This window comes from Gekko japonicus, unplaced genomic scaffold (genome assembly GCF_001447785.1).
Source record: "Gekko japonicus isolate JY-2015 unplaced genomic scaffold, Gekko_japonicus_V1.1 scaffold1491, whole genome shotgun sequence".
Lineage (NCBI taxonomy): Eukaryota > Metazoa > Chordata > Lepidosauria > Squamata > Gekkonidae > Gekko > Gekko japonicus.
The window spans coordinates 364,191-385,276 of NW_015159755.1; the positions used below are offsets into that span (position 1 = coordinate 364,191).

At 50.3% G+C, this 21,086-nt stretch overlaps 1 protein-coding gene across 2 annotated transcripts in view; it reads left to right on the forward strand.

The window, feature by feature from the left end:
* ENG (endoglin) overlaps positions 1 to 21,086 on the forward strand; it is a 117,980-nt gene that overhangs the window by 18,310 nt on the left and 78,584 nt on the right. For both annotated transcript variants that reach the window (XM_015405828.1, XM_015405836.1), the window contains exon 2: positions 16,877 to 17,043. In XM_015405828.1, coding sequence (XP_015261314.1) covers positions 16,877 to 17,043 — 167 coding nt within the window. The remainder of the gene's footprint in view (positions 1 to 16,876; positions 17,044 to 21,086) is intronic.

Genomic DNA, 21,086 nt, shown 5'->3' on the forward strand with positions numbered 1-21,086 from the left:
AAAACTGAGACAGCAGGGGCCAAGCGTGTGACCTGCCGCATGCAAAAACATGTGCTCGACCACTGATCTCTTACCTTGGGAAGGCTGGCACCATAGCACTTTCCCTAGCTGCTCACAGCACTTCACATTGCCCTTTCAACAATGCTTAAGGAAGACCAGTATTATCACACAGGTATGAATAGTTGGGGATGAGAGGTTAGCACTAGGAATTCCTCTCTTTTCTTCTCCCCAGAGTATTTTGGGCATGGTAGTCTTGAGAATATCTGATAAGGAGGCGGTGGGGGGGGGGGAGACCCCAAAACTGGTAAATTCAGAATCTGTAATGACCTAACCGCTTTCCTTTGAGTGACGGAGACGGTACAGGAAGAGAGAAGTTTCAACTCTGACAAGAAATCGCTTGAAGGAGAGAGGGACGGGGGGTTTCCTCCTCCTTGTGAAAAAGAGGAAACTGAAAACTGCTGATTTCGCTTTTTATTCCCAGCAACTGGAGGAAGGGAAGGGAAAGAAAGAAGACTGAAAGTGGGGCAAAGGGGAAACCAAAAGATTGCTTTGACACTGGGGAGCATTTTTTAAAAAAAATGGGAATGATGATGAATTATTGGCCAAGCAGCACAAGGGTGAGATGAACGCTGTCAGGGGAGTTATTTAATCTGTGAAAAGCGAGCAGTGCAGCCCGATTCCCATATGTCGGAATTCCTTTTAATAAACCTCCCTTCCAGAGAGAGAGAGAGAGAGAGAGAAGGCTGGGTGAAGCAATAAAGAATTCTGGTTGGAGGGGGGAGGTAGGAGAATGACAACCGATTGGGGCTGGGCTTGGAATGAAAACTTTTAAACCAGATCTCGGTCGAAGCGCAGCTTGCAACTCATGTTTGCAAGGTCTGCCGAGAAGCATGTTCACTTCCAAAGTTTAAACTTTCCATTTTTCTCTCTCCCCTCTGTGGTGCATGAGCAGATGAAACGAGGATTAGAAAGCAGAATGTAGACAAGGGTCGTGCCTCTTTGTAGCTCTTTACCGGATTTATCAGCAGCCCTTGATACAGGGCACAGGTGTCATGTTGTTGAGACGTTGGGAAGCAGAAGTAGGCATCAGGATGTGTGAGTCAGAGGGTTTGGCTGGAGACAAATTGTCATCAGAATGGGATTTGTCTGTGGATTTCCACAAAGCTCAGTCTTATTTGGTCTTGAGAAAGGCAGACTGCAAATGAAACTAAATAATTTCCCCAGGCTATTCCATCTTTATATAAAGCCCAGGGGAGAAATCACATATAGTTTTGAGGCTGACAGGGCCGGCCCCAGCATATTTTGCACCCTAGGCGAGGATCCCTTCTGGCTGCATCCGGCTTCCTGTTTTTAAGATCTGGATAATGAGTAGAAAAGAGCAGGAGTCCGGGAGCACCTTAAAGACTAACAAAATATGTGGCAGGGGGATGAGCTTTCGTGTGTCACTGCTCACTTCAGATACTGGTCTGGGTGCAGCCTACCTGAGGGACTGCCTTTCCCCGTATGTTCCCCCAAGAGCGCTACGGTCGGGGCCCCAAAACCTTCTAACTATACCGGGCCCCAAGGAGGCTAAGCTGGTCGTCACGAGGGCTAGGGCTTTCTCGGTGGCGGCCCCTGCCTGGTGGAACGAGCTCCCGGAGGAGATCCGGGCCCTGCGGGATCTGGTGCAATTCCGCAGGGCCTGTAAGACGGAGCTCTTCCACCAGGCTTTCGATTAGGGGCCGCCGCCGCCGCCCCCCCCGCTTTATACCATCAATGTGGGGGGGGTTGAGGGCCCTAGGAGGCTAGGAGGAACATCTGTGGAACATCTGTTTAACATCTTTCACGCTATGCCTACCAAGGGATGTTTGGTATGTGGTTTGTCCTCTTTGATATCTTAGTATGGACGCTGTGTAGTCTGAGCACTTTATTGTCTGATTGGGTTTTAAACTGTATATTATGTTTTTAAATTGTATCATAGTATTTGATGTTTTTATGAGCAAGTTTTTGCCATGTAAGCCGCCCTGAGCCCTACGGGGGAGGGCGGGATATAAATTTAACAAACAAACAAACAAATAAATAAATAAATAAAAATACTCACGAAAGCTCCTCCCCTGCCACTTATTTTGTTAGTCTTTAAGGTGCTTCTGGACTCTTGCTCTTTTCTACTGCTGTAGAAAGACTAACACGGCTACCCATCTTGAATAGTGAGCGATCAGACATGACCAACTTGTGTTTATCTGCAACTGAATGTTAACCGGTTGATGGTTCCATCCAGGGGTCATTTTGTAGAAAAAGAGGTGCAGGGGCTCATTAGCATAACTTATTTGCATGTGCCACACCCCCTGACATCACCGTGTGACCGCTCAGGCTCCACTGGACTGTTTTGGATTGCTAGCTATTAGTGGTGGTGGTGGGGAACGTGCAGATCTGTCCTCACAGAGGAGGGAGAGCTTGTACCTGAATAAAACTTGGTCTTAAAGGTGCCACTGGACTGTCTTGGACCAGGGGGCCGGGGGGAGCTCTGCAACTTACCTGGCTGCTTCTTGCTCTGACTGAGGGCTGCTGGGAGCAGGGGGTGGGGCTTGTTGCATGTGCCGGCCCCCTGGGCTCTTTACTGCTGGAGCTCCGCTCCTGTGAGCTCCTGCAGGAAATGACCCCTGGTGCCATCATTTTAACTACCATCTAATTACTTGGTAATTAGAGACTTGGGGGAGGGGAGCTTGTTGACATGGAGTACCACTGAGTGGAGGTTAACACAGAGGTTAAAGGATTATATATCCTCTGTTCCCTCTCTGTGTGACCAATCTCCCTTTTACTGATGAAGTGTGAGAAGATATCCATCCAACTGGGAAAAAACTGTCCTGTTCCTGTAGCAGAGGCTTAACATGGGCATCCAAAACTTGTCATGGCCCGGAGGTAAATATCATCTGGTACATAATATCCCATCAAGCCCTGTCTAAGGGGGCAGGACGTTTTTCTCTCTGAGTTGTTGTTGGTCTTAGTTGTCTAGCAGTGAGCAGCTGATCTGCTTTGAGTGGGGCTTGACAGGCAGGGATTTCGAGGCCCTTCTATTCGCTCCAGCTGCTGTGATGTCACAGAAGTCCTGGGCAGCCTCCGCTGGTCGAGGGAAAGGAGAATTAGCATTCCAAAGCTTTTTAAAATTCAGCTGGCCTGTGTAACATTCCTTTAGTTGCTGTGTACTTTCAAATAACAATATCAGAAGTTAAGCAACTCCCAGTTTGGGTACGTCGGCTGTGACTCCCGCAGAGGAACTCACAAGCCAGACTGCTGGGTTAATCTCCCTTAGACACCGGCAGTTGGAAACGGGTCTCTGAGCCATTTGCTGTCGCCATGCCGATCTAATCTGCTGGCCTTTGTGTGCCCGGGCTCCGGAGAGATCTCGGCGTTTGGGGCCGAAATAACATAAACAGATAAAACTTGTCTGTGGAGTTCTGCGCAACCACGTGGGTTTCAGTGTCTGGTCCCGGCGGTATTTTCCTAGACAGGCTATGCGGGGTAGAGTCATGAAAGGGAAGGGTGCCGCTGCCTGCGGAGCCCAGATAAGCAACTGTTTGTCTTCCTCCTGATGCTGCTGGCTATGAGGCCGGCCGGCCTAGGTCGATACAGGGCGGAAATGCAGGACAATAGGTGGGTCGAGGACACTGCGTCACGGAAGAGGCCTGGCCCGTGAACTTGAAGCAAAGGATTTGGAGGAATCCGCCATATCCCTCCTTGACTTCTCCGTCATCTTGCTGGCTGAATTTGTCCTCTTCAGTCTCATAGTCGTCTTCTTGCATTTATTAGGGCCACAAGTCCGTTTCCCTTAAAGTAGTGTCGGGATACTTTGCTTTTGTCACACTGCACGGTTGTGTTAGGCTGTGGTTACACGGCAAGGCAATTGCGCTTTGTTCCTGATGTAATTAAAACTGGATTTTTCCCCCCGAGTTGGGACGTTCACACATCCTTCCCTGAACCACAAGCTCGCCTTCCCCACCTGCCCACCTCCCCTCCATCCAGAAACTTTCCAGCCACTGGCCCGATGAAAAGAAAAGAAAAAGGCACCTCTGAAAGCGTTCTCCTTTCTGCCCGATGCTGCTGGCTAGCTGGGCGCGCTCCCCGGCACCGGGGGCTCCCTCCCTCCCTCCTAACGCCGCAGCTTTGGGGACTCCTGGGGCGGATGCCAAAGCCCGCTCGCCTGCCAGTCCGCCCCCCAGCTTCCTCCCCCAGAAACTTTTGTCGCCTCCATGCCGGGGGCTCCCTCCTTCCCACCTAACGCCATCTCGGGGACTATTTCAACGAGGGTGTGCTTATGCGCTCAGAGGTGGAAGCTGGGGGGGGGACCCTCATCGCCCGTCAAGAACAGTCAGACGAGCCTAATCACAATAATTGCGAGAAATGGCTGTCCGGATCACCGAAATCGTGGCTTCAATGCGCAAATACTTGATTTTCCTGGGGCAGGAAAATGAAGGAGAGAACCACAAGGATTGTGCAAGTGAGCCCGCTTCGCCACGGAAGGCGGATCGGTTTATCTGATCAGCAAATTTAAATGCGGGAGGGAACGGCAGCAAAACCCAATCAAAAGGACCGTGTGACCGCACCCTTAGTCTTGCCGCAGGCCTATTTGAACCTTGCGAATGCAAAACACAGTGAGACACGTGGTGAAAATGGAACCGGCAAAACAGCTGCGTGAAAAGAAAATTTGTTTTACCTGAACAAAGATAATTAAACCTACTCAAAACCATTCAATGAAAATGAATCTTATATCATATGCACAATTTATAAATACAAATTCCAAAGCTATCCGTATACTAACAGTATCAAAATTCGAATTCTCAAATCGTAGAGCAAAAATCCAAACGTTCCCACAGTCCATGACAGGCTCATAAAACACTTGCTGAAGGTGCTCAGGTGGGAACATTTCTTTTTTTGCCCTATGATTTGGGAATTTGAATTTTGATATTGTCGATATATGAATAGCTTTGGCATTTGTATTTATAAATTATGTAAATGATATAAAATTCATTTTCACTGAATAGTCTGAGTAGTTTATCTTTTTTGTTTAGGTAAAACAAAAATGTTACACACAGTTGTTTTGCTGGTTACGTATGAATCTTGCAGCATTAAAATGGCCACTGGAATATCATAGTGGAGAGCAGCTTGCTGTTATTGGGAATGGACAATTTTTTCATTCTGTTGTCGAAGGCTTTCACGGCCGGAGTTCATTAGTTGCTGTAGAGAGTACTCCATCTTTCTGTGTTATACTTCTGAGGATGCCAGTTACAGCTACTGGCGAAACCAGGTTCTGCAATGCCAAGACCACGGCCACACAACCCGGAAAATCTACAGCAACTAAAATTTTCACTTCTTTTAGTTTAGATATGTATTTGTGTTGGGCAGGGGTCATTGCCTGCAGGAGCGCACAGGAGTGGAGCTCCGGCAGTAAAGAGCTTGGGAAATTTAACAAGCCCCACCCCCTGCTCCCAGCAGCCCTCAGAGCAAGAAGCAGCCAGGTAAGTTGCAGAGCTCCCCCCGGCCCCCCGGTCCAAAACAGTCCAGTGGCACCTTTAAGACCAAGTTTTATTCAGGTACAAGCTCTCCCTCCTCTGTGAGGACGGATCTGCACGTTCTCCCCCCACTCCCCAATAGCTAGCAATCCAAAACAGTCCAGTGGAGCCTGAGCAGTGGGTGTTGCCTTCTGACACACTTCCGGTGATGTCAGGGGGTGTGGCATATGCAAATGAGTTATGCTAATGAGTCATGCTAATGAGCCCCTGCACCTCTTTTTCTACGAAATGACCCCTGGTGTTGGGCATTGTTTATCTCACCCTCGTATGCCATTTATGTGCAAAAACGGGAGTCAGTTTTAACAACGAATTTGGTTATTTTGACTAGGGTTGCCAGCTCTGGGTTGGAAAATACCTGGAGATTTTGGGGTTGGAGCCTGGGGAGGACGGGGTACAGGGAGGGGTGAGGACTCAGTGGGGTATAATGCGATAGAATCCATCCTCCAAAGCAGCCGCTTTTCTCCAGGGGAACAGAACTTGGTTGTCTGGGGATCAGCTATAATAGCAGGAGATGTCCAGGTGCCACCTGGTGGTTGGCAGCCCTAATCCGACTGGCCATGAGCCTGGCCTAGGTTGAGACAGGGAGGAAATGCAGGATAATCCGTGGCCAAGGAAGTGTCGCAGAAACGCTGATGTGTGAATCGAACCAGAGTAGTAAGGAAATTTGGTAACAGCTCTAATTAATGGCAGCGAGAGTTGGACTATAAGGAAGGCCGAGCGCCGAAGAATAGATTCTTTTGAACTATGGTGCTGGAGAAGACTCTTGAGAGTCCCTTGGACTGCAAGAAGAACAAATCAGTCAATCCTCAAAGAAACCAACCCTGACTGTTCCCTGGAAGGCCAGATAATGAAACTGAAGCTCAAATACTTTGGCCACCCAATGAGAAGGGAGCACTCCCTGGAGAAGAAGACCCTGATGCTGGGAAAGATTGAAGGTCAAAGAAGACGGGGACGGCAAAGGATGAGATGGTGAGACAGTGTCACAGATGCAACGAACATGAAATTGAGCAAACTTCAGAGGACGGCGGAAGACAGGAGGGCCTGGCGGGAGATGATCCATGGGGTCGTGAAGAGTCGGACTCGACTGTGTGACTGAACAACAACAACAACTAATTAATTGCATCATTTGTTGATTTAAAACAGGTCCAAACTCAAAAGTGGACTGAACATCGGGTGATTGAGAGCACGGCGGCTCTGTGCAGGAGCGCTGAATCAGCACTGCTTTGCTAGCAGCACAAGAATGTGGTCTTTTAAAAACCCAGCCAGACATGTCCTGTGATTGTACTACTAGGGGGCGGAGAAGTGAAATTCCTACCCCTTCCGAAAGCAACTCTTTCATCACATCACAGATCCTGCGTAGAGCAGGATCAGAGAAGAATCATGAGCAATGTGGAATATAAAGAGCACTTTTCCTAATTCTCAGTCGTCATAGAACAGCCCTTTCGGGAACAAAAAGAGTATGGAAGATGCCACTTTTCGGCAGGCCATTCTGGCCACATCGTGTTTTCCCAGGAGGTCAGAAACACTATTTTGGGGCAGGAACACACAGGAACGGAGTTCCGGCGGGCTCCCAAGTTGGCCACGCCCAGCAGGAACTCATTAGCATAACAGGCAACGCCCAACAGCAGAAACTCATTAGGATTGGCTACATTCGGGGTGTGTGGCCTACCATGCAAAGGAGTTCCTGCTACAAAAAAAGCCCTGCGATTTGACAACAAACAAGGTAAACAGAATAACAAACAAAAGGTGGGTGTAGCTGGGTGAGCACACTTCTGGTAACATGGGGGTGCGGCCTAATATGCTAATGAGCTGTGCTGTCAGGGGTGTGGCCTAATATGCTAATGAGTTTCTGTTGTTGGGTGTGGCCTATTATGCTAATGAGTTCCTGCTGGGCTTTTTCTACCAAAAAGAGCCCTGAAAAACAGTGACACCCAACTTTGACCTCTCTGTCAAGAAATCCTAAGGAAAAACAGAAGTTATCTCTGTCGAATCTTTCATCAGTAACCTGTGGAGATTACTGATAATTCTGATTAGTGGTAGTCCAGATTAGGTAAAGGTAAAGGTTTCCCTGGCTTGAAAGCCAGCTGAATCCAACTCTAAAGATGCGGTGCTCATTTCCGTTTCCAAGCCGAAGAGCCAGCGCTGTCCGAAGATGTTGCCGTGGTCATGTGGCCGGCATGACTAAACACCAAGGCGCACGGAACGCTGTTACCTTCCCACCGAAGTGGTACCTATTTATCTACTTGCAATTTCTTGCTTTCAAACTGCTAGGTTGGCAGGAGCCAGGACCAGAGACGGGAGCTCACTCCGTCATGCGGCACTCAGGTCTCAAACTGCTGAACTACCGACCTTCAGCATCTTAACCACTTGAGCCACCGCAGCTTACCACTAGTCAAATATGAACCTTTTCATAGTCAATTGGTCCTCGTGGATTTTAGTGACAGCAATGTAGACCGCTAAATAGCCTTAACCCCACGGGATGGATCCTGAGTTGAGATACAAGTCCACTTGTATGAATGTCCAATCTGCCTTTCATCGGACATGGCACACTTTTTTATCTGCAGGGGGCACAATATTCCCCAGACTTGGGCCAGCACCCAAATTTGGCATGGTGGAGACACATATGCCACTATTCTCTTCAGAGGATCTGTCCTGTGATAGGAGCAATCCTATTGCCTGCTGGGAGAGGAAGCAAGGTGGGGTAGAGTGGAGTCTTTTTAGCCACCAGTGGCATTTCAAGGAACACGGCAGGGTTGTACTCCCCTCCTTCCTTGTGTGTATGTTAATGCGTGCACATTGGGGCAATGTGTTAATAGGATGGCAACCGGAGGGTATTCTTCCCAAGGCAAAACCTGGAGCCAGCCTTACACAAAACAATAAGATGTAGGTAAGAACACTGCTGTCCCCATGACGGAGTGAGCTCCCGTCTCTAGTTCCAGCTCCTGCCAACCTAGCAGTTTGAAAGCAAGAAATTGCAAGTAGATAAATAGGTACCCCTTTGGTGGGAAGGTAAGAGCGTGCCGTGCACCATCGTGTTTAGTTACGCCGGCCACATGACCACGGAAACGTCTTCGGACAGCGCTGGCTCTTCGGCTTTGAAACGGAGATGAGCACCGCAACCCTAGAGTCGGACTCGACCGGCTTTCGAGCAAGGGAAACCTTTACCTTTACCTTTAAGAACACTGCTGCCCCTCAGATATGTGCTCCAACTTTTCCTGTTTACCAGAGGCAGTCCTTGTTTTCTAGTTACCCGTCTGTAGTCCGTCACTGCTGCTATGATTGCCTTGGGGGGGGGGAAATCACTTTTTAAAAATTGTTAGTGTGAGTTGCTCCTTTTCTTTGGTTTCTAGCAGTTGAATATCTGAGTCAAGGGGTGAGGTAGGGCGGGGGAATAGAAAAAGAGGTGCAGAAGCTCATCATCATAACTTATTAGCATAATTTATTTGCATATGCCACGCCCCCTGACATCACCGGAAGTGTGTCAGAAGGCAACACCCACCGCCTAACTGAGGGCTGCTGGGAGCAGGGGGAGGGACTTGTTGCATGTGCCCGCCCCCTGTGCTCCTTACTGGTGGAGCTCCGCTCCTTTGTGCTCCCGCAGGAAATGACCCCTGCATCTTGCCATCAGTTTGGTGTAGTGGTGAAGTGCATGGACTTTAATCTGGGAGAACTGGGTTTGATTCCCCACTCCTCCACTTACAGCTGCTGGTGTGACCTTGGGTCAGTCAGAAGATCTTTCAGAGCTGTTCTCTCAAGGGCAGTTCTTGAGAGAGCTCTCTCAGCCCCACCTACCTCACATGGTGTCTGTTGTGGGGAAGGGAAGGGATTGTAAGACGCTCTAAGACTCCTTCAGGTAGAGAAGGGCGGGGTATAAATCCAATCTCCTCCTCCTCCTCCTACTCCTACTCCTCTTCTCCTCTAGTGCACATGAGAGTAAATGCATGCACATGAACACTCAAGCACCACATACCACTGAAATGTGTGTTTGAGTCGTTGTTAGCATGTCATAGGACACTTATGTCTTTAATCCGTGAAAAGAACACCCTCCTGGCTTTTCAATCAGAAGAGCACACTCTGTTGTGGAAGGGAGAGACGGAGCCCTAAGAGGAAAGGCTGAGGGATTTGGGAATGTTTAGTCTGGAGAAGAGGAGGTTGAAGGGGGGGGACATGATTGCTCTCTTGAAGTAATTGACGGGCTGCCACTTAGAGGAGGGCAGGGCGCTGTTCCGGTTGGCAGCAGAGCAGAGGACTTGCAAGAATGGGCTTAAATTAAGGGTGGGAAGGGACCGGCTGGAGGGAATGTTTAGTCTGGAGAAGAGGAGGTTGAAGGGGGGGGACATGATTGCTCTCTTGAAGTAATTGACGGGCTGCCACTTAGAGGAGGGCAGGGCGCTGTTCCGGTTGGCAGCAGAGCAGAGGACTTGCAAGAATGGGCTTAAATTAAGGGTGGGAAGGGACCGGCTGGATATTACGAAAAAGTTTTTCACAGTTGAGATTTGTGCAGCAGTGGAATCAGCTGCCCAGGGAGGTGGTGAGCTCCCCCTCAGTACTGGCAGTCTTTAAGCAGCGGCTGGACAAACACTTGTCAGGGATGCTGTCGGCTGGATCCTGCATTGAGCAGGGGGCTGGACTAGATGGCCTTTATGGCCCCTTCTGACTCTGTGATTCTCGGATTCCGTGAATCGATGATGAACAAGGCAGGCAGACCAGAGCAATGACGGCAGAGAGGTCTGTGACAGTGACCTTTTATAGGGAGAATGGGGATGTTACAGGTGTGCCCCTGATTCCCCCGTGACATGTCGGGATGCATGGGGTCATCTGGCATTGTAATAAAGCCAGGATTTCCACAGCTGTGGCCCACCTGCGTTCAGATGATATGAGGTCATAGCGGGGAGGGGGTGTTGCAGCACAGCTGTACTTCCTGAAAGATCCCCTCCAAAAGACAGATTGGCAGAAGTCCTTCCTCTTTAGTCAAAATAAGTAATTGCATTTGTACGAAACACATACAGCCTGTTTTCCTGCGGGCAACATTTTTTTTTTTTTAAAGAATCCTTCGATTACATTTTTACAATACAATACAATACAATACAATACAAAGGAGCTGCGGTGGCTCAAGTGGTTAAGACACTGAACTGCAGGCTGTGGAAGGTCGGTAGTTCAGCAGTTCGAGACCCGGGTGCCGCATGACGGAGTGAGCTCCCGTCTCTAGTTCCAGCTCCTGCCAACCTAGCAGCTCGAAACCAAGAAATTGCAAGTAGATAAATAGGGACCACTTCGGTGGGAAGGTAACAGCGTTCCGTGCGCCTTGGTGTTTAGTCATGCCGGCCACATGACCACGGAAACGTCTTCGGGCAGCGCTGGCTCTTCGGCTTTGAAACGGAGATGAGCACCGCAACCCTAGAGTTGGACTCGACTGGCTTTCGAGCAAGGGAACCTTTACCTTTACCTGGGCTAAACAAAGTTGCTTTGAAGGGACGGATTTGGCATGAAGGCCAACAGTTGGTCACCCCTGCTGCAGACAGGTGTGGGAACTGGAAGCATGTTTTATCATGCGAATCATGCGAATCTGACTGCTTCATGCAGGAGCAGAGAGGTTCCCCCCCCCCTGCTTTTTGGTGGAGGGAAATCTGTGGCGGGACAAGAAGAGAACATTAGAAACCTCAAAATGCAAAGAGCACCCCTAGAAACCTTTATAATGATAGAGCACATTCTTAGGCATGGTTGGCATGTTGTGTTTAAAACCCAGAGCCAGCGTGGTGTAGTGTTTCAGAGCACCCTGGCAAGTGTTTAGCCAGCCACTTCCTGAAGACTGCCAGCGAGGGGGAGCTCACCACCTCCCTAGGCAGCTGATTCCACTGTTGCACAACTCTTACTATAAAAATGTTTTCCCTAGTATCCATCTGGTACCTCCCAAATCCCCACCCTTAATTTAAACCCCACTCCGCCTTCACAAGGGGCTGTAATAGCTCAGTGGTTTAGATGCTGAACTGCAGACCGGAAGGTCAGTAGTTCGGCAATTTGAGACCCGAGTGCTGCATGACGGAGTGAGCTCCCGCCTCTGGCCCCAGCTCCTGCCAACCTAGCAGTTCAAAAGCGAGAAATTGCAAGTAGATAAATAGGAACTGCCTCGGTGGGAAGGTAACAGCGTCCCGTGAGCCTCGGCGTCTAGTCATGCCGGCCACATGACCACGGAAGCGTCTTCGGACAGCGCTGGCTCTTCGGCTTGGAAGCGGAGATGAGCACCGCATCCCTAGAGTTGGATTCGACTGGCTTTCAAGCAAGGGAAACGTGTCCATTTTATCTCCTCCACATGAAGCCTGCTGGGTGACCTTGGGCCAGTCACAGTTCTCTCAGAACTCTTTCAGCCCACCTGCCTCACAAGGTGACTGTTGTGGGGAGAGGAAGAAAAGGCGATTGTAAGGTACTTTGAGACTCCTTAAGGTAGACAAAAGCCAGGTGTAAAAACCAACTCCAAGTTCAAAGAGACCTACAACACTGAATTGTGGGATGTCTCTCATGCTACCGCTGTGCCTTTTTCTTATGCGTAAAACATTCCAATTAAAGCTCAATAGGTCTGCTAAGGATCAATTAAATTTTCTTTACAAGAAAAACGTCTGCCTGTACAGAAATGGCTTGATCGAAGGTGGATCCATTTGATAATTTGACAAAATAGCACCACAAAACTGCAGCCGTTTCAAGAAAGAATCACACAAAATATACGTTGGGGCATGAAGTTCCCCTTTTACACTTTGTCGAAAACTAAACTCTGCAACAGAAACCATCCTGCTTTTTCATACATGTATTAGTGATCTCCATTCATTATTATGGTGACTTCTGTCTGCTTTTAATTTTAGGTGCTAAAAGTAATGTGGAATAAAAAGTCCAGCGGCACCTTAAAGCAGAGGTCTTTGACTTGGCAACCCTAGCCCTCTCTGTGGGCACGCGTGCCATTGCCGCAGCCAGGCCCAGACCGCAGAGGTCATTTCGGGGGGGAACGCGGGGGAATGCAGTTCCCCCGGGTGAGGTACGGGGGCGGGGCACATGACGAAGCCCCGCCCCCTGCTTCCGGCCGCCCCGCTTCCGGCCCTCATTCAGCCAGGAGGAGGCAGGAGAAGAGGGAGGGTAAGTTGCTTCCTCCCTGCCTCTCCCCACCCCTGCCTGCCTGGGGCCAGGGAGGGCCTTCGCAGGGCTTCCTTTATTTAGATTTTCCACTTTGCATAACTTAAACATCATCGTGTTACATGATAACTTGGCTGTCTGTAAGTTTAGAGCCTCATCTGCCATTCCAATATATTTGGGAAAGTGTGCCCCTCTTTTCCTACGAAATGACCCCTGGTGACCCCATAGGGGATGCAAGGCAAGTGATTATTAAGCAGAGGTGGTTGGCCATTGCCTTCCTCTACAGAGTCTTCCTTGGTGATCCCCCATCCAAGTGCCGACCCTGTTTTGCTTCTGAAATCTGACGAGATCAGGTACACTATACCAGTCCACACCCCAAGTTAACAGTTAGGTAAAGGTAAAGGTTTCCCTTGCTTGAAAGCCAGTCGAATCCGACTCTAGGGATGTGACGCTCCTCTCCGTTTCAAAGCCGAAGAACTAGCGCTGTCCAAAGACATTTCCGTGGTCATGTGGCCGGCGTGACTAGACACCAAGGCGCATGGAACGCTGTTACCTTCCCACCGAAGCGGTACCTATTTATCTACTTGCAATTTCTTGCTTTCGAACTGCTAGGTTAGCAGGAGCTGGGACCAGAGATGGGAGCTCACTCCGTCATGTGGCACACTCGGGTCTCGAACTGCTGAACTACCGACCTTCCACAGCCTGCAGTTCAGTGTGTTAACCACTTGAGCCACCGCAGCCCCTAAGTTAACAGTTACCCCTCTCCAAATGTCACTGCTATTCTATCAGGTTAGATTTATATAAGCCTGTTTGTTCGTTCTCTCTCTCTCTCTCTCTCAGATCAACACGGCTACCCATCTCAACCTATCTCTCTTGGGTGTGTTCGTCATATCCCTTTGTTTTACTGAAAAGGTGAAAATGAAGAGTTTAAAAACATTTTTAATCTCTGTGCACCTCCCTCCCTTGCCATCCAGTTGCCCGGTTGTAAATACTCACCTTGCCAGTAACAGATTTGCCACGAAAGCTGATACCCAGAATTTTGCACACGAAAGCTTATACCCAGAATTAAACTTTGTTGGTCTTAAAGGTGCCACTGGACTCAAATTTCATTCTGTTGCTTCAGACCAACTCGGCTTACTGCCGGAGCTCCGCTCCTGTGGGTGTGTTCGTCATACCATTTTGTTTGACCGAAAAAGGTGGAAACGGAGAGTTTAAAAACGTCTTTAATCTTTGTGTGCTTCCTGTCCTTGTCATCCAGTTGCCCCGTTGTAAACAGTCACCTTTCCAGTAACAGATTTTCCATTTAGTGTGTGTGGGGGGGTGTATTTCCTGAAAGCCCTTTATTAAATTCATCTTGATTTTAAAAAAAACACAAAAAACCATGTTCCCCAGTCGGTGGATGACTTCAGTCACAGTGTAGGGTTTTCCCATTTCCTCTGTGGCAGACCTTTCCTCTCCCCCCCACCCCCGGGCAGAGGACAGCGGAGGGGCACCCTCCCTGGAGATAGGTAACTTCCTCCTCTGTGCAATTGTTTGTCTAAAGGCATCATGTGTTGCGGGCAGGGTTGATTGCAGCAGGAAATCTTCATTCGGGCATAACTTCACTGGGCTCATGTGACAATTGAGAGGAAGTTTTATTTTTGAGCGTAAAGATTTTGCCAGCTGCGAGGTGTTGACTGATGGAGAACTCCTGGGGGTTGGATTTCTTCCTGCTGTTGCGAGGAATCTTTTATAAAGGGAAGGAGATCGGCATTGTTAACACGCTCCTCACTTTTGCGAGGCTCTTGGGGATGGGTCTCCTTTCAATGCGAGCATGCCTGAGATTTTTTAGCACTTTTGTAATGGCTGCTTTCTTCACAAATATGCAAACAGAGAATATCCTACCAGAAGCAGCAAATTCCCAGATTGTCCAAATTCCCAGATAGTAGCTTTTGCAGCATCCCCTCCCCCATTAGTTTCAGCTAGGGGTCGTTTCGTAGAAAAAGCGGTGCAGGGGCTCATTAGCATAACTTATTTGCATATGCCACACCCCCTGACATCACTGGGAGTGTGTCAGAAGGCAACACCCACTGCTCAGGCTCCACTGGACTGTTTTGGATCGCTAGCTATTGGGGGGGGGACACGTGCAGATCTGTCCTCACAGAGGAGGGAGAGCTTGTACCTGAATAAACCTTGGTCTTAAAGGTGCCACTGGACTGTTTTGGACCGGGGGAGGGGGGGCTCTGCCGCTTACCTGGCTGCTTCTTGCTCTGACTGAGGGCTACTGGGAGCAGGGGGTGGGGCGTGTTGCATGTGCCCGCACCCTGGGCTCTTTACTGCCGGAGCTCCGCTCCTGTGCGCTCCTGCAGGAAATGACCCCTGGTTTCAGCTAACTCAGCTAGAAACTCCACACACACGCTCTTTAACTAAATCTCCAGAAAGATAGATCCAGGTGGTCAGCTGTGTTGTTCTAAATCTCTAGAACTGTGCCTTCCCACTTTTGCCAGCTGAAGGGTGTCATATTCCCATTTCTTACAGGATACTATGGTCCAAAAGAAGGAGAGAGATTTCCACCTGTCAGGAGACTGGGGAAACTGAGGGACAAAGTCCCCTTTGGCTTGGAAGAAAGCAGTTGAGGTTTCCCGACTCAATGCAAGGGACTGGTTTTAACTTTTTTAGAGAGGCCCTTTTTCAATAGTCCATTTCTTGTTTTGTTTTTGCATTCTCTTGTGAGCATGCTTCTTTCTTTGCTGCAGATTATACAGCAAAATAATGTTCGATGTTCATATGTTTAAAAGGAAAAAGTCACCCTGGACAAACAGAACATTTTCAAGTGGCACAAAATCAGAACAGGGATTTTCAGGCTGAATGGTGGAGCTGTGAAATTCTGTAGTGTCCCTATGCTTTATGAGCCAGTTTGGTGTAGCGGTTAAGTGCGCGGACTCTGGGAGAACCGGGTTTGATTCCCCACTCCTCCACTGGCAGCTGCTGGATGACCTTGGGCAAGCCGTAGTTCTGATAAGAGCTGTTCTTGAAAAAGAGCAGTTTCTATCAGAGCTCTCTCAGCCCCACCTACCCTACAGGGTGTCTGTTGTGGGGAGGGGGAGGGAAAGGAGTTTGTAAGCTGGTCTGAGACACCTTTGGGTAGTGAAGGGCGGGGTATAAATCCAATCTATTCCTCCTCCTCCCCCTTCTTCATCTTCATAGGATGCCTCCTACTATGCAAACCCAGCTGCATGCTCAGATCATCTCTACAGGCCCTGCTTTGCATTTCCCCCCACCACTGGAGGTCTGGTGGGTGGTTGTATATGGCAGGATCTTTTCAGGGGTGGCCCCAGTACTGTGGACTTCACTCCATTGGAGGCTCAGTCAGCCCTTGCTTAGCACTTAAGTGTCCAAGCTGAAAGAGTAGTTTTCAGAGGGCTTTTAGGCCGAACTGATTAAAAACCTCTGAGATTGCTGGCCAGTGTTGTGTGTTTATACTCATTGGTATTGGCTGGCAATTTGAGGTTTGTACTTTGTGATTTACTTATAAAGTGGTAAGAGAGTTGGTTGGCAGCCGGGGAGACTGGGTTCAGATCCCCCACTCATCCATGAAGCTCACTGGGTGATCACGGTCATCCATTCTCCCCCCAGTGTGGGTTGTGTGTGGAGGAGAGCCAAGGAAAGAATAACGTGATAGATGACCATCTTACCAGAGGACCAGATGAGAAACCCATGGTGGCCAGATGGAGTTCCAGAACCTCCTAGTTGTTTACCTAGGGCAGAGTATTTGAACCTGTAGGCACTTGAGCAATTTTGAGAACAGGTGTTGGGTTGCCAGGCAGGCCAGCTTCAATCACAAAACACTGGGAAGTTCCACAAACGTTAGGAGGTCCCAAGCCAAGCATGCTCCTATGATGGAAGCAGCCGTGTCCAAAGAAAATGGATTCCAGAGGAACCTTGATTTAAAAATCCCCCCAATTCCCTAGTCTGGAGACTCAAGGGTGGTGAAGGAGAAGGAGAAGGAGAAGGAGAAGAAGAAGAGATTGGATTTATGTACGGAAACCTCCTTAGCCCTGAACCGTCACTCTGCCCATGCACAGAAATGTTCCCTTTGCGATGATTCCTTCCCCAGGGCAATGCCAGCGCCGTGTCCTAACCTTGGAAACGAGATGTGTCAGACTTGCCTGTCCTCTTTCTCCATCTGGGGATTATGCAGGCGGCTGATCTTGTGCTTCTTGCCTTCCTAGGCCCAGTGGATGTTCAAGACTGCACCCTCCAGCCACTCGAGCAGGGACAGGGAGTCAGAGTGCTGTACTCGACCGGCAGGGTCCCAAGCGGCTGCGTGAGCCGGGCTGCTCCAGAAGCTGATCGAGAAGTCCACGTCCTCTATCTGCAGTGTGGAGACAAAAGTGGGGTGAGTGGCCGATCGTGGGAAAGTTTCTCATGCTTTCTTTGCCGGTGTTACGGTTGCCAGCCTCCAGGTGGGGCCTGGGGATCTCCCGCTTTTGCAACTGGTCTCCAGCTGACAAAGACCAGCTCCCCTGGAGGAAATGGCTGCTTTGGAGGGTGGACTCTATGGCCTTGTACCATGCGGAGGTAGGGTTGCCAAGTGCTTTTTTAGCCGCAGCGGGGGACTCCCGGCTGGCGGCTGGAGTGCGCACGAGCTGCACGCTGGTCACCCGAAAGTGCTGTCACGACGCCAGGCACGCTGGGGGCAGGGCCACGACCATCCAAGGGAAAACCATAGAGTTTTCCCTCAGATGACCATGGGCCCGCCCCCAGCGTGCCCGGCGTGGCCGCGTCACTTCCGGGTGACGTGCACGTCGGGGTGGGGTTCCCCCTGGGGCCCGATCCGCCAGTGGCGGGGAATGGGCCTCTGGGGCGGGGGTTTCCCCGCCCCCAGGGGGACTTGGCAAGCCTAGGCTGGCTAGATCATCAGTCGTTGCAGTTTCGAGGTCACCATTCCATCTTGTTAACACAAAGGTTTATGGGTTGGTGGAAGGTGTCTGCCTGATTGAATCTGAATAAGGTGGAATTCCTAACATACTGTTTCCCTTAGGAATCTGATACAGCTGTATAATGTCAGAGCTAATTGGTAATCTTACCTAATTGATTGAGTCACCTGGTTCGTAACACAAATTGTTGATTAACTTACATCCTACATTTGATTGGTCAACCAGAATCATGTCCACACAGGTCTTGAGACATAAGGGGGGGCGCTCAAAAGCCTTCGCTCCCCCAGCCCTGCTGCTCCTGCTGCTCCTGCTGCAGCTGCCCGTCCTCAGCCATGAGGAGGAGGAGAAGCGCTCCGCTGGGAAGCCGAGGGAGCAGGCAGGGAGAAGTTAGCCGGCCAAAGAGGCGAGAGGCACCAGCGGCGCCAGCGGTCACCTGGCCGCGGAAATGCAATGGCGGGAGGGCTTTTGGTGGGGGGGCGGGTGCAGTTTGGCGCCCCTAAGGGCCGGCGCGCTCTAGGCAAACGCCTAGTTCGCCTAGTGAGCGAGCCGGCCCTGCCCAAAGGATCCCTGTTTGCCTGCCTTCTCTCACCATCCTGGTGGGGGTGGAAAGTGCCATCCGATTGCAGCTGACTTACAGTGATCCCTGGTGGGGTTTTCAAGGCGAGAGGTAAGCAGAGGTGGTTTGGCATTGCCGGCCTCTGCACAGTGCCACGGAGCTTTCCCTGCAGTCTCCCATCCAAGTACTACTATTAGGGTTGCCAGGTCCCCTACCTTTTGGCGTCAGGGGGCTCCAGTCCTCTCTGGGGTCTTCCTGTGTGCACGCCACGACGACGTCACCCGGAAGTGATGTCATTGTGCGAAGCATGTCAGTGGGGGACGCCCTAGAGTCTGGCCAAAAACTCTATGGTCCCCAAAAACTCTATGGTCCCCATAGAGTTTTTTGCTGAATGCTAGAGTGTCCGCCCTGCGATGTGCCCAGTGCGATGACATCATCTCCGGGTGACATCATTGCACCAGGCACGTTGGGTGCCACGGAGCTCTTCGGGGGTGAGGCTCCCCCCGCCGGCAGCTGGCCAGCGGGCAGATCGGGGTGCCCAAAATCCAGGGAAACACCACCCTCATTGGGGGGATAGCAACCCTAAGTACTATCTAGGATGAACCCTGCTTAGCTTCTGAGATCCTACAGGGCCCTTTCCCCAGCATATTCTTCCATGCTTGGTATTTGTCTTTGTCTCTGGGGGGAAAGTGTCTGGCAAGGGGTGATTTCAACAGGTTGCTGGCAAGGTACCCCCCGCCCCCCAATTTGCATGTGATCCAGATCAGGATCAGTCATAGCAGCAATAGTCTGGAACTCGCTTCCCAGGGAGATTCGTCTGTTCCCTTCTGGTGTCATCTTCTACCAGCAGGCAGGGATCATTTCCTGCAGGAGCACACAGGAGCGGAGCTCCGGCAGTAAAGAGCCCAGGGGGCGGGCACATGCAACAACCCCAACCCCCTGCTCCCAGCAGCCCTCAGTCAGAGCAAGAAACAGCCAGGTAAGTTGCAGAGCTCCCCCTGGCCCAAAACAGTCCAGTGGCACCTTTACGACCAAGTTTTTTTCAGGTACAAGCTCTCCCTCCTCTGCGAGGGACAGATCTGCACGTTCCCCCCCACCCCCAATAGCTAGCAATCCAAAACAGTCCAGTGGAGCCTGAGCGGTGGGTGTTGCCTTCTGACACACTTCCAGTGATGTCAGGGGGTGTGGTGTATGCAAATAACGTATGTTAATGAGCTATGCTAATGAGCTCCTTCACCTCTTTTTCTGCGAAATGACCCCTGCCAGCAGGTGAAGATTTTTGTTTTGTTCTTTTTGTTTTGTTTGACATCTCCTCGGTGATCCCCCCCTCCCAAACAGTATTTCAGTTGCTGTTTTTATATCTTCTACATATTTTAACTCAGTTTTTAGAAGAGAGAAGAGAAGAGATTGGATTTATACCCCACCCTTCACTACCCAAAAGTGTCTCGGAGCAGTTTACAATCTCCTTTCCCTTCCCCTCCCCACAACAGACACCCTGGGAGGGAGGTGGGGCTGAGAGAGCTCTTGACAGAAATGGCTCTTTTTCAAGAACAGCTCTTATCAGAACTACGGCTTGCCCAAGGTCATCCAGCCAGGTGCAAGTGGAGGAGTGGGGAATCAAACCCGGTTCTCCCAGATTAGAGTCTGCGCACTTAACCACGACACCAAACTGGATTTTATGGTTTTAATGATATGTGTTATGCGGAGTGATTTTAATGGTTTTAAAATGTGATTTTATCGTGTCTGTTTTAATTTGGTAGCTGCCTCGGTTGCCCTTGAGAGGGCAGAAGAGGCAGGATATGAATTTTGTAAATGAATTAAAAAAACACAGAAACTGGATTGCCACGTATCTGACCTGACTCATTGTTACACGTAGGATCGGTGTAACTCACTTTGAAAGCTCTCTATGGCTCTGTAAAGTTCCGAATGCTGCAAGGGGGGAGGAGGGCTTTGTGTCTTCCTCGGGCTCCACGTGTGCGGACACCCCCTCCCCGCAGCCATTTATGGTGGTGAAAATAATGTGGCAGAGAAGCCTGAAGCCACTCATTCCCCTTCACAATGTTTGGAGCCAGAGGTCATTTCGGGGGGGATCGCAGTTCCCCTGGGTGAGGTACGGGGGGCGGGGCACATGATGAAGCCCGACCCCCTGCTTTCGGCCACCCTCATTCAGCCAGGAGGAGGCAGGAGAAGAGGGAGGGTAAGTTGCTTCCTCCCTGCCTCTCCCCACCCCTGCCTGCCTGGGGCCAGGGAGGGCCTTCGCGGAGCTGCAAGGCCGGCGGCGGCGGCCGGGACCGTTGGGGGCGGGGTGTGTGGCCTTATGACACACTTCCGGTGATGTCAGGGGGTGTGGCCTTATGACACACTTCCGGTGATGTCAGGGGGTGTGGCATATGCTAATGAGTTATGCTAATGAGTTCCCCTAGCTCTTTTTCTACGAAACGACCCCTGCTTGGAGCTATGTGGAGCAACACGCTTTCAAGACTGATCTGACGTGTAAGGACAGGTCAGGCCAGGCCCCTGTGTCCAACTTGTGTCACACGGTATCATGCATTTTGGCTCTCCGATGGGCACCTAAGATCTGGACAGCCACGCAGGCATCATCCATTGTCCCTTCGAACTGCATATCTGATGGTCGAGGGCCTGTTAGTAAGGCCGTGAAATGGGGGACTCCCAGGCAAGGTAGGCACTTAAAAAAAAATTGCCTGATGAGGACTGAGGATGCTCACTGGACTCTAGGAGGCACAGAAGGTTGAGGGCACTTGAACCTCATTTAAAAGGGGTGGTGGTGTGGAAGGAAAATAAAGGGGGCCGGAGAAGTTGGCCCACTCGATCCCCTAAGAACGTATACTATCCTTTTTTTGAGGGGGGGGGAGAGCTTCCCTCTGTGGTTCTTTGCTACCCCCTTGAACTAAATAAATCATAATATAATGCTGGACGTGTCATGTG